The sequence below is a fragment of the Scyliorhinus torazame genome, chromosome 12 (genome assembly GCF_047496885.1).
Source record: "Scyliorhinus torazame isolate Kashiwa2021f chromosome 12, sScyTor2.1, whole genome shotgun sequence".
NCBI classification, from domain to species: Eukaryota; Metazoa; Chordata; class Chondrichthyes; order Carcharhiniformes; family Scyliorhinidae; genus Scyliorhinus; species Scyliorhinus torazame.
The window spans coordinates 173,447,132-173,460,891 of NC_092718.1; the positions used below are offsets into that span (position 1 = coordinate 173,447,132).

The 13,760-nt window shown below is 47.2% G+C and overlaps 1 protein-coding gene across 1 annotated transcript in view; it reads right to left on the bottom strand.

Annotated features, from left to right (window-relative positions):
• hsf5 (heat shock transcription factor family member 5) overlaps nt 1-13,760 on the bottom strand; it is a 294,360-nt gene that overhangs the window by 219,758 nt on the left and 60,842 nt on the right. Inside the window, exon 3 of the mRNA XM_072470123.1 lies at nt 8,995-9,092. Coding sequence (XP_072326224.1) covers nt 8,995-9,092 — 98 coding nt within the window. The remainder of the gene's footprint in view (nt 1-8,994; nt 9,093-13,760) is intronic.

Below are 13,760 nucleotides of genomic sequence, written 5' to 3' on the forward strand. Positions count from 1 at the left end.
AGGTATTTGGGGATTCAGATAGCGATGGAATAAATGGGCTCCATAAGTGGAACTTAATGAAGCTGGTGGAGGAGGCCAGGGAGGATCGTAGGAGGTAGGATGCACTGCACTTAATGTTGGCGGGGATGGTCCAAGTGGTGAAAATGAATATTCCGCCGAGGTTCTTGTTTATCTTTCAGGCTCTCACGATCTTTATACCAAAGGCCTTTTTTTCGGAAAGTGGACACGATCATTTAGGTCTTTGTATGGGCGGGGAAGGTGACAAGAGTGGGGAGGACAGAGACAGAGGCAGCAGGGGCGGTTGGCATTGCCGATCTTGCTTCATTATTATTGGGCAGCGAATGTAGACAAGATGCGGCGGTGGTGGGAAGGAGAAGAGGTAGAATGGGTTAGGTTGGAGGAGGAATCTTGTAAGGGGTCTAGTTTGAGGGCTATGGTGACGGCAGCGTTGTCAGTGGCTCTGAGTAGGTATTCAGGAAGCCCAGTGGTGCAGTCCATGGTGAAGTTTCAGAATCAGTTGAGGAGGCATTTTTGGATGGAAGGGATGTAATTGTTAACACCGCTATGCGAGAATCATGGGTTTGAGCCAGGGGGCATGGATAGTGTATGCAGGAAGTGGAGGGATGTGGGGCTGGTCAAGGTGAGGGATTTGTATTTGGAGGAAGGGTTCGCCAGTCTGGAGGAGCTAAGGGAGAAGGTGGAGCTGCCGAGGGGGAGTGAGTTCAGGTATCTGCAGGTTAGGTACTTTGCGCGAACGGTCTGGAGGAGGTTCCCTAGGTTGCCGGGACACACCCTGCTGGAGCGACTGCTGCTTCCGGATGTAGAAGGGGAGGGAAGAATTGGGGATATATACAAGTGGCTGGGGGAGCAGGGAGGTGAGCGGGTGGTGAAGATCAAGGAGAAATGGGAAGCGGTTTTGGGAGGGGAGATCAATTGGGGAATATGGAGTGCGGCACTGCATAGGGTAAACAGAACCTCCTCTTGTGCAAGGATGAGCCTGATACAGTTTAAGGTGGTGCACAGGGTGCATATGACTCGAGCCAGAATGAGTGGGTTCTTTCAGGGGGTAGCAGGTGAGTGTGAGAAGTGTGGGCGAGGGCCAGCGAATCACGAACATATGTTTTGGGGTAGCGAAAAATTGGGAAGATTCTGGGCGGGAGTGTTCGCGGTCTTAGCCAGGATAGTGGAGGAGGAGGTGGACCCGGACCCTTTGGTGGCAATATTTGGGGTTTCAGAGAAGCCGGAGCTCATGGAGAGGAGGAATACGATGTTGTGGCCTTCGCCTCCCTGATTGCACGGCGGCGAATTTTGCTGGAGTGGCGGTCGGCATCACCACCAGGGGTAGTGGCTTGGTTGGGTGACCTGTACGACTTCCTGTGGTTAGAGAAGATAAAGTATGAGTTAAGGGGTTCAGCAGGGGGGTTTGAGAAAAGGTGGGGGATGTTTGTGACAGTGTTTGAGGAGCTGTTCGTTGCAGGGGAGTGGGGGGGGGGGTGAAAAAAGGGGAGAAATCTGTACAAACTGTTTTGTTGATTGTTGGGAAGTATGGGGGCGATTCTCCGATATGGAGCCGAAGTGTTTGCGCCGTCATGAACGCCGTTGCGTTTCACAACGGTGCGAACCGGGCCCTGGTATGACTGATTCTGGCCCCCACAGGGGGCCAGCACGGCGCTAGAGCGGTTCACGCCTCCTTACGCGAAGCCAAATGGGCGCCGCGCCAACCCGCGCATGCGCAGTTGGGCCGCGCCAACCTGCGCATGCGCGGGGGACTTCTTCTGCGCGCTGGCCCCCACTCAACATGGAGTCGGTGTTCAGGGGCCTGCCGCGCCAGGAAGTAGGCCCGAGGGGGAAGAGGCCAGCCTGCTGATCGGTGGGCCCCGATCGCGGGCCAGACCCCATCGGAGGCCCCACCCTGGTGAAGGAGCCCCCCTTCTCCCCCAACAGGCCGCCCTCCCCCCCCCCGACCGTTTCCGCAGAGTTCCCACCAGCAGCAACCAGGGGTGAACGCCGCTGGTGAGACTCTGTCGTATCGGCGCGGCCGCTCGTCCCATCCGGGCCCGGAGAATCGGCGGCCCCGCCGATTACAGCGGCCTGCGGCTGGCGCCGTGCTAAACGCGCCGCCGCAAATGGCGCCGATTTTCCACACCTCGGAGAATCGCGCACTGGCGTCGGGGCGCGGTTGCAGCGATTCTCCGGCCCGGCGCGGGGCTCGGAGAATCGCCCCTTTTGTTTCCCAGGTTGTTTATTTGCTGTAACCTGTTTTGATGCATGTTTGTAATAAAATACATATAAAAAAAAGAAAGGGCTGGCATGGACAATATGGGCTGAATGGCCTCCTTCTGTGCTGTAACTTTTCTATCATTCTATGATTACAGCAGCTATTGCCATTAAAACGGGGTGTGGTTTCAACATTGATTTTCTTTCTGTGTGGAGTTCTGTGCTGAGAGACTTCTTCTGCATTGTGGATCTGAAGTCTGACCTTTTTAAACACATATCCAGTTAAGTAGGTAGTTTTCAGTCAGATCACCGTGAAACAAAGCGAGTCCGATGCTGATTCAAAAGCTTTGGGCCATTGACAGGTTAAGTGAGTGGGCATCAATGTGGCAGATGGAATATGATGTGGGTAAGTGTGAGACTATTCACTTTGAATCTTTGTCTGGAAGGAAGAGAGCATGCCGGGTGATCTCACAGATGCCTTAATTGCGATCATCTTCAAGAAAGGAGACAGGTCTGACTGCAGAAATTACAGAGGTTGTTCCCTTCTCTCCGCCACGGGAAAGGTCATTGTGGGAATCCTTCTCAATGATCTCCGCCCAGTGGCTGAAAGGCCCCATTCCTGAGTCTCAGTGTAGTTTTCACCCATTCAGAGGCATAATGGACATGAACTTCAGCACGCGACAAACCCAGGAAAGGTGTAGGGAGCAGCATCAACCACCATACATGGCCTTCGATCTTACAAAGGCCCTCTACTCTGTCAACCATAAGGGTTTGTGGAACATCCCACACACTTTCATTCCAGTCAAGACAATGGCCCAGAGAAGACCAGCACCATGCTTCATGGACGTGGAGCTTGATGCGGTCGAGGGGAAGTGAGACACCCTTTTCCCCAAGTTGGGTAGGAGGCTCCCGTCCGCGATCATGAACTGGGACTGGGCAGAGCTGACCGATCAGGTCAGCACTGTGACCCTCACTAAGCAGGCTGGCACGCAGTGTCAGTAGAAGGTGAACAACCTTCTTAGGGAAGTTCTTTAAAAAAAATTTTAGAGTACCCAATTATTTTTCTTTTTCCAATTAAGGGGCAATTTAGTGGGGCCAATCCACCTAACCTGCACATCTTTGGGTTGTGGGGGTGAAACCCACGCAGACACATAGAGAATGTGCAAACTCCACACAGACAGTGACCCAGGGCTGGGATTCAAACCTGGGTCCTCAGCGCCGCAGTCCTAGTGCTAGCCACTGCACCACTGTGCTGCCCTGGGTAAGTTCAGGTGAACCACCACCTCTGTTCCCCTGGCATCACTCCTCATATCACGCCCACTCCCATAGAGGTCAATCAAAACCCACCTGCCTGCATCTCCCTCACAGCCCACCCTGCACCAAACCCAACACTTGTATTGTCCTCTTTGGCCAGGTGCCTTGTACATACATGCCACCAGCTACAGAACCCCTGTGCTAATCACATTTAAATGAATGCAAATGCCAATTTTGCATGTCACCACCGGAATGTGGTGCAAAGCTCCTTATCGCCACCAGAGAGGGACTGGAGCATGGCGCCCAAATTGACTCTGGGTGCGGACCCCGATTTTGGCCGGACGCCTGATTCTCCGCCAGATCGCAGTTTGTGCTTGCGGCGTCGGGAGACGGAGAATTTCACCTCAAATCAACCTATTTACATGAGGCTTCAAGCACCACCTCCTTGCACGTGGCAGAGTCTGCAGATCAGGCATTGGACTTATCAACCATCTCAGAATCTAAGTGGAAGTAAGTCATTCTCGACCCCGAGGGACTGCCAAGGGAGTAGAAGACTGTTGTGCTGGATTTGAGTAATGGAGCCTTATCTGGTAATTGGTATCAGATGGAGGAATCAACTGCCAGAAAAGCACATCACGACAGGAAAAAAGATCTGAAAACCCAGGCCAGATTATTTTAAACATTCAATTGTAAGTAAGCTTATCTAACAAAACGGAAGCTGTGATAATTTGCCATAGTAAGAAGTCTTACAACACCAGGTTAAAGTCCAACAGGTTTGTTTGAAATCATTAGCTTTCGGAGTGCAGCTCCTTCATCAGATGAGTGAAGAGGTGGGTTCCACAAACACATATATAGACAAAGTCAATAATGCAAGATGATACTTTGAATGCAAGTCTTTGCAGGTAATTAAGTATTTACAGGTCCAGGCGGTGCGACTGGAGAGAGGGATAATCACAGATTAAAGAGGTGTGAATTGGATACCACCACTACACGTGAGAACACCACCCACCAGGTATGCAGTGCATGCTCGTGCGACTCAGCCAACGATGTCTACCTCATACACTGCAGGAAAGGATGTCCCGAGGTGTGGTACATTGGCGAGACCATGCAGATGCTGCGACAACGGATGACCGGACATTGCATGACAATCACCAGGCAGCAGGAATGTTCCCTTCCAGTCGGGGAACACTTCAGCAGTCAAGGGCATTAAGCCTATGATCTTCAGGTAGCGTTCTCCAGGGCGGTCTTCACGACGCGCATCAACGCAGAATCGTCAAGCAGAAACTGATAGCCAAGTTCCGCGCGCATGAGTAGGGCCTCAACCGGGACCTTGGATTCATGTCGCACTACATCACTACATTCACCACCCCCCCCCCCCCCCCCCGCCCCCCCCACCATCTGGCCTGGGCTTGCGAAATCCTACCAACTGTCCTGGCTTGAGACAATTCACACTTCTTTAACCTATGATTATCTCTCTCCAGTCGCATCGTCTGGACCTGCAAAGACTTAATTACCTACAAAGACTCAAATTCAAAGTATCATCTTGCATCATTGACTTTGTCTATATACATGTTTGGGGAACTCACCTCTTCACTCACCTGATGAAGGAGATGCGCTCCGAAAGCTAATGATTCCAAACAAACCTGTTGGACTTTAACCTGGTGTTGTAAGACTTCTTACTGTGCCCAATCCAGTCCAACAGCGGCACCTCCACATCATAATGTGCCATGACTGCTTAATGATTTTATTCATATTGGCAAAATAGTGCAATGGAACAGACAAATAAAATGTGGCTGAAGTGGCAGATACACAAGCTTAACTATTGTCCACCATTAAAATTATACAAATAGAAACTAAGGAATTAGTGTCACACGGGAGGGTTTAAACTAGTATGGCAGGGGGGTGGGCACGGGAGCAATAGGTCAGAAGGTGAGAGCATTGAGGGAGAACTAGGGAATAGGGACAGTGGGGCTCTGAGGCAGAGCAGACAGGGAGAAGCTGCTGAACACAGTGGGTCTGGTGGCCTGAAGTGCATATGTTTTAATGCAAGAAGTATTACGGGTAAGGCAGATGAACTTAGAGCTTGGATTAGTGCTTGGAACTATGATGTTGTTGCCATTACAGAGACCTGGTTGAGGGAAGGGCAGGATTGGCAGCTAAACGTTCCAGGATTTAGATGTTTCAGGCAGGATAGAGGGGGATGTAAAAGGGGAGGCGGAGTTGCGCTACTGGTTCGGGAGAATGTCACAGCTGTACTGCGGGAGGACACCTCAGAGGGCAGTGAGGCTATATGGGTAGAGATCAGGAATAAGAAGGGTGCAGTCACAATGTTGGGGGTTTACTACAGGCCTCCCAACAGCCAGCGGGAGATAGAGGAACAGATAAGTAGACAGATTTTGGAAAAGAGTAAAAACAACAGGGTTGTGGTGATGGGAGACTTCAACATCCCCAATATTGACTGGGACTCACTTAGTGCCAGGGGCTTAGACGGGGCGGAGTTTGTAAGGAGCATCCAGGAGGGCTTCTTAAAACAATATGTGGACAGTCCAACTAGGGAAGGGGCGGTACTGGACCTGGTATTGGGGAATGAGCCCGGCCAGGTGGTAGATGTTTCAGTAGGGGAGCATTTCGGTAACAGTGACCACTATTCAGTAAGTTTTAAAGTACTGGTGGACAAGGATAAGAGTGGTCCTAGGATGAATGTGCTAAATTGGGGGAAGGCTAATTATAACAATATTAGGCGGGAACTGAAGAACATAGATTGGGGGCAGATGTTTGAGGGCAAATCAACATCTGACATGTGGGAGGCTTTCAAGTGTCAGTTGAAAGGAATTCAGAACCGGCATGTTCCTGTGAGGAAGAAGGATAAATACGGCAATTTTCGGGAACCTTGGATAACGAGAGATATTGTAGGCCTCGCCAAAAAGAAAAAGGAGGCATTTGTCAGGGCTAAAAGGCTGGGAACAGACGAAGCCTGCGTGGAATATAAGGAAAGTAGGAAGGAACTTAAGCAAGGAGTCAGGAGGGCTAGAAGGGGTCACGAAAAGTCATTGGCAAATAGGGTTAAGGAAAATCCCAAGGCTTTTTACACGTACATAAAAAGCAAGAGGGTAGCCAGGGAAAGGTTTGGCCCACTGAAGGATAGGCAAGGGAATCTATGTGTGGAGCCAGAGGAAATGGGCGAGGTACTAAATGAATACTTTGCATCAGTATTCACCAAAGAGAAGGAATTGGTAGATGTTGAGTCTGGAGAAGGGTGTGTAGATAGCCTGGGTCACATTGAGATCCAAAAAGACGAGGTGTTGGGTGTCTTAAAAAATATTAAGGTAGATAAATCCCCAGGGCCTGATGGGATCTACCCCAGAATACTGAAGGAGGCTGGAGAGGAAATTGCTGAGGCCTTGACAGAAATCTTTGGATCCTCACTGTCTTCAGGGGATGTCCCGGAGGACTGGAGAATAGCCAATGTTGTTCCTCTGTTTAAGAAGGGTAGCAAGGATAATCCAGGGAACTACAGGCCGGTGAGCCTTACTTCAGTGGTAGGGAAATTACTGGAGAGAATTCTTCGAGACAGGATCTACTCCCATTTGGAAGCAAATGGACGTATTAGTGAGAGGCAGCATGGTTTTGTGAAGGGGAGGTCGTGTCTCACTAACTTGATAGTTTTTCGAGGAGGTCACTAAGATGATTGATGCAGGTAGGGCAGTGGATGTTGTCTATATGGACTTCAGTAAGGCCTTTGACAAGGTCCCTCATGGTAGACTAGTACAAAAGGTGAAGTCACACGGGATCAGGGGTGAGCTGGCAAGGTGGATACAGAACTGGCTAGGTCATAGAAGGCAGAGAGTAGCAATGGAAGGATGCTTTTCTAATTGGAGGGCTGTGACTAGTGGTGTTCCACAGGGATCAGTGCTGGGACCTTTGCTCTTTGTAGTATATATAAATGATTTGGAGGAAAATGTAACTGGCCTGATTAGTAAGTTTGCAGACGACACAAAGGTTGGTGGAATTGCGGATAGCGATGAGGACTGTCAGAGGATACAGCAGGATTTAGATTGTTTGGAGACTTGGGCGGAGAGATGGCAGATGGAGTTTAATCCGGACAAATGTGAGGTAATGCATTTTGGAAGGTCTAATGCAGGTAGGGAATATACAGTGAATGGTAGAACCCTCAAGAGTATTGAAAGTCAAAGAGATCTAGGAGTACAGGTCCACAGGTCATTGAAAGGGGCAACACAGGTGGAGAAGGTAGTCAAGAAGGCATACGGCATGCTTGCCTTCATTGGCCGGGGCATTGAGTATAAGAATTGGCAAGTCATGTTGCAGCTGTATAGAACCTTAGTTAGGCCACACTTGGAGTATAGTGTTCAATTCTGGTCGCCACATTACCAGAAGGATGTGGAGGCTTTAGAGAGGGTGCAGAAGAGATTTACCAGAATGTTGCCTGGTATGGAGGGCATTAGCTATGAGGAGCGGTTGAATAAATTCGGTTTGTTCTCACTGGAATGAAGGAGGCTGAGGGGAGACCTGATAGAGGTCTACAAAATTATGAGGGGCATAGACAGAGTGGATAGTCAGAGGCTTTTCCCCAGGGTAGAGGGGTCAATTACTAGGGGGCATAGGTTTAAGGTGAGAGGGGCAAGGTTTAGAGTAGATGTACGAGGCAAGTTTTTTACGCAGAGGGTAGTGGGTGCCTGGAACCCGCTACCGGAGGAGGTGGTGGAAGCAGGGACGATAGTGACAGTTAAGGGGCATCTTGACAAATACATGAATAGGATGGGAATAGAGGGATACGGACCCAGGAAGTGTAGAAGATTGTAGTTTAGTCGGGCAGCATGGTCGGCACGGGCTTGGAGGGCTGAAGGGCCTGTTCCTGTGCTGTACATTTCTTTGTTCTTTTTGTTCTATACAGTAAAGGGTTATGTATGCATATCAGTGATCTACTGTTCAAAGTAACTGCTTAAATCCATTTTATACCGGACAAGGAAGTCAGTACAAGTTTTGTCTAGGAAAATTATGACGTTATGTTATATTATGAAACTGCTTTGACATGAATTGAAGAATTCCATAAATCAGTCGATCCATAACTCCATAAATACGTTAACATTTAACATGTATCAAATACCTTTCCCCACCACTTGAATAGAAATATTAATCAATTGAAGGGAGGTGGGTTCATCACTGTTAAAATAGCAGAATGAAAAAAGTGTTTTACTCATTTATATATCACTTGCAGACATTTCTTTTTTTAAATAAATTTAGAGTACCCAATTCATTTTTTCCAATTAAGGGGCAATTTAGCATGGCCAATCCACCTACCCTGCACATCTTTGGGTTGTGGGGGCGAAACACAGGGAGAATGTGCAAACTCCACACGGACAGTGACCCAGAGCCGGGATCAAACCTGGGACCTCGGTGCCATGAGACTGCAGTGCTACCCACTGCGCCATGGTGCTGCGTCGCTTGCAGACATTTCTGAGCTAATACTTCGTAAATTGCAGAATCTTTACTCAGTAAACGCACCTGATAATAGTTGTAGTTAGGATAAGAAGAAGTATTTGTGTTAGGACAACCTGTCATTGGATCCAAGTGGGAGTTAGGAGGGCAGCATTGCAAGACAGCTGGAAAAAAATACCCTGATCAGTAAAATGCTGTAAAAAAAGTAATGCAGCAGCTATCATAATGATTTATTATTATCAGATGAAACTTAACGAATTCAGATTATTTGTAACAGTTTATAGCATAAAACAGTTTGCAAGGAAACTGGCAAACAATTTAAATGACACTGAAAGAAAAACATTGCATCAACATGTTAATATTCATATTTACATATAGGAAATTTTGCAAATTGAGTAAATAAATAATCTTTATTGTCACAAGTAGGCTCACATTAACACTGCAATGAAGTTACTGTGAAAGGCCCCTAGTCGCCACATTTTGGCGCCTGCTTAGGCACACAGAGAAAGAATTCAGAATTCTCAGCTGGTATTGGAATCAAACCCACGCTGCTGGCCTTGTTCTGCATCACAAATCAGCTTTCTAGCCCACTGAGCTAAACCAGCAATGAAATACAGCTGTAATATGAGTAACCTGATCAGAGTGTCAGGAAAATACCTGAAGAATTTTTCTGTGACAACAAAGAATTAGAAATTGGCAAGTTATCACAGATACATGATTATACACAGCAATCCAATCATTATACAAGAGAATTATGCATTATATGGTGCTGTACATCATAGGAACATAGCAGCAGGACTGGGCCCATTGAGCCTGCCCCATGATTCAATTAGATCATGCCTGATCATCTATCTCAATGCCATTTTCCCATTCTATCCTCATATCATTAGCATCTAGAAATCTATTGGTTACTGTACTGTCTTAAACAAGCTCAATGATTGAACTGCTGTGGCCCTTTGGGATAGGGGATTCCAAAGATCCACCACCCTCTGAGCAAAGAAATTCCTCCTCACCTCATTCTTAAATGCCTCTTAAATGAGGATCTGATTAAATGGATTGCTTTGTCCTGGATGATCTTGAGCTTCTTGAGTGTTGTGAGAGATGCATTTCATCCAGGCAAGTGGTGTTATCATAGAATTTACAGTGCAGAAGGAGGCCATTTGGCCCATCAAGTCTGCAACGGCCCTTGGAAAGAGCACCCTACCCAAGCCCACACCTCCACCCCATCCCCGTAGCCCAGTAACCCCACCCATCTTTTAGACACTGTGGGCAATTTAGTATGGCCAATCCACCTAACCTGCACATCATTGGACTGTGGGAGGAAACCAGAGCACCCGGAGGAAACCAATGCAGATACGGGGAGAACGTGCAGACTCCGCACAGACAGTGACACAAGCCGGGAATCGAATCTGAGGCCTTGGTGTTATATTCCATCAAACTCCTAATCTGTACCCTGTAGGTGTTGGAAAGAAACCTGTGACTCAGGTGCTGAGTCACTCATCACAGAATTCCCAGCCTCTGACCTGTTCTTTTAGCCAAAGCATTTAACTGATTGATCTAGATATGGTCTGGTCAATCTGACCCCCAGATTATTGATGGTGAGAGAATGTGATGATAGTTATGCCACTGAATGTCAAAGGAAGGCATTTTGAGATTCCCTCATTTGAGATAGTCACTGCCTGGCTCTCCTGTAACACAAACCTACCACTTATCAACTCAAGACTGAATGTTGTCCAGGACTTGCTGCATATGAGCACGGACTGAGGAGTGGCAAACAGGGTTGAACAGTGTGCAAACATCAGCTGACATCCTGCTTCAGACTGTATAATGTAGGGAAGATCACTGATGAAGCAACTGAGATGGGTGGGCCTGGGAAACTGCCTTGAGGCTTCTTGGGTCGGAGATAATTGACCTTCTGCAAGTACAACCTTCTTTTTTTGTGTTAGGTATGACTCTAATCAATGAAGAGTTTTACTCCTAATTCCCATGGTTTCAATTTTACTAGGGCTTCTTGGTCAACTGATGATGTCTTGCTGTCAAGTGCAGTCATTCTAACCTCTGGAATTTATTTCCTTTTTACATGTTGTCGCACCATCGATAACACACGAGGCGAGACGTAGAGAACTCAATCGAGACTTTATTGAGCAGACTTGTTCCCCAGCAGCTCAGTTACAGAATGCGGCTGCTGGGAGAACCTGGGTTCTTATACCCCGCCTTTCTGGATGGAGCCCAGTCGGTAGCAGATCCAATCAGGACCCAGTATCTGTCCACCAATAGCCCCTCGGCATCATGGTGTACCGTATTACCCCTAATACACACCACCACACATGTTTTGTATCAAGGCTATACTAATAAAATCTTTATTATTGTCACAAGTAGGCTAACATTAACACTGCAATGAAGTTACTGTGAAAATTCCCTAGTCATCACACTCCGGCACCTGTTCGGGTACACAGAAGGAGAATTCAGAATGTTCAATTCACCTAACAAGCACGTCATTCTGGACTTCTGGGAGGAAACCGGAGCACCTGGAGGAAACCCACGCAGAGAGAGGGGAGAACGTGCAGGCTCCCTACAGAGTGACCCAAGCAGGAATCAAACCTGGGACCCTGGCGCTGTGAAGCAACAGTGCTAGCCACTGGGTTAGGTCTGGAGTCGAGTGATCTAACAGAACTCCAACTGAGCATCAAGAGTTATTGGTGAGTAAGTGCCACTTGAAATTGTTGATAACATCTTCCATCAATTTGCTGATGACTGAGAGTGGGCTGATTTAGCAGGCTTACATTAACTGTGGGCTGGATTAGATTTGTCCTGCTTTTTGTAGGACACAACTAGGTAATTTTACATTTTGTCAGATGACTATAATTGTTGTCACTTTGCTAGAATAATTTGGCTGGAAAGCAGCCAGTTCTGGAGCTCTATTGCTGGATGCTGTAAGGGCCCATAGACATTTTACATCCTTTGCTCTCAGATGCATAAATGATCACAAATGGGTGGGACAGGTTGGATGGATTGGACCAATATCTATCATTGGATAGACATATGAACGATAAGGGAATAGTGTAGATGGGCTTTAGAGTGGTTTCACAGGTCGGCGCAACATCGAGGGCCGAAGGGCCTGTACTGCGCTGTAATGTTCTATGTTCCAATGTTTCTTATCTGTTGTGCAATACTGTCACTTTGATTTGCATAAAATAATAATTGAAAGAAGGGGATCCATAGCCTTAGAAACCATTGAAATCATAAGATGGCCCAATCATAAAAAGAGACGAGTGTAATTACTCCATAGGATGCCATAACCAGCCACAAAATTCACAGATCAACAAGAAATTTCCTGGATTTATGTAAGGCACATATTAGGAGGAACTGATGACAAACAAGTTAAGGGTTATGATTACTGGCAAAGCTTGGCCCTGTGGTCTTCATGCAACAGTTACATGATAGGAGGCTGAAGAGATGTATAGCAGCCTGCTGGTGACACAGTGCATCAGCAGACTCTATAGTCTCCTGCCATGTAAATTGTTGCATGGATGACCAAGGGATCAAGCTTTGCAGTCACCATCGCACTTAATTTCAGTCATTCATCAGAGTAGAAGGAACCAATGGATATTTCATACAGCTACTTGTATGTTGCATTGTGATTTTTTGAAAGGCAGGTCTGCAATTATTTTCTCCATGCCTCCCGACCCTGTGCTTTCCTCTTCATCTGCTTGTAAGTGACAAGTTACATTTACGCCACACAAGTGCCAGGCAATGACCATCAAGAGAGTATCCACCCATTTCTCCTTGATATTCAATGGGATTATCATTGCAGAATTCCCCACTATCAACATCATGGGCATTACTATTGATCAGAAACTGAACTAGACCAGCAATATAAATACTGTGCAGTTCAGAGGCTGAGAATTCTGTGACAAGTACATAAGAACATAAGAACTAGGAGCAGGAGTAGGCCATCTGGCCCCTCGAGCCTGCTCCACCATTCAATGAGATCATGGCTGATCTTTTGTGGACTCAGCTCCACTTTCTGGCCCGAACACCATAACCCTTAATCCCTTTATTCTTCAAAAAAACTATCTATCTTTATCTTAAAAACATTTAATGAAGGAGCCTCTACTGCTTCACTGGGCAAGGAATTCCATAGATTCACAACCCTTTGGGTGAAGAAGTTTCTCCTAAACTCAGTCCTAAATCTACTTCCCCTTATTTTGAGGCTATGCCCCCTAGTTCTGCTTTCACCGGCCAGTGGAAACAACCTGCCCGCATCTATCCTGTCTATTCCCTTCATAATCTTATATGTTTCTATAAGATCCCCCCTCATCCTTCTAAATTCCAACGAGTACAGTCCCAGTCTACTCAACCTCTCCTCGTAATCCAACCCCTTCAGCTCTGGGATTAACCTAGTGAATCTCCTCTGCACACCCTCCAGTGCCAAGTAACTTACCTCCTGACTTCCCAAGGGCCATCCACCATCTACTAAGCACAACTCAGGAATGTGATGGAATACTCTCCACTTGCCTGGATGAGTATAGCTCCACAAAGCAGCCCACATCATTGCCACCCCATCCACCACATTCATTCCCTCCAACACCGATGTAAAATTGCAGCAGTCTGTACAATCTACAAGAAACATTACAGCAATTATTGAAGCCCCTTCAACAGCAAACAAGCGATGTCTACCATTTAAGACAAGGGCAGCATGTACATAGGAACATCACCACCTTTAAGTTCCCCTCCTGGCCACACACCATCTTGACTTGGAACTATATCACTGTTCCCTCACCATCACTGGGTCAAAATTCTGGAACTCTCTTCCTAATGTAGAATTTGGT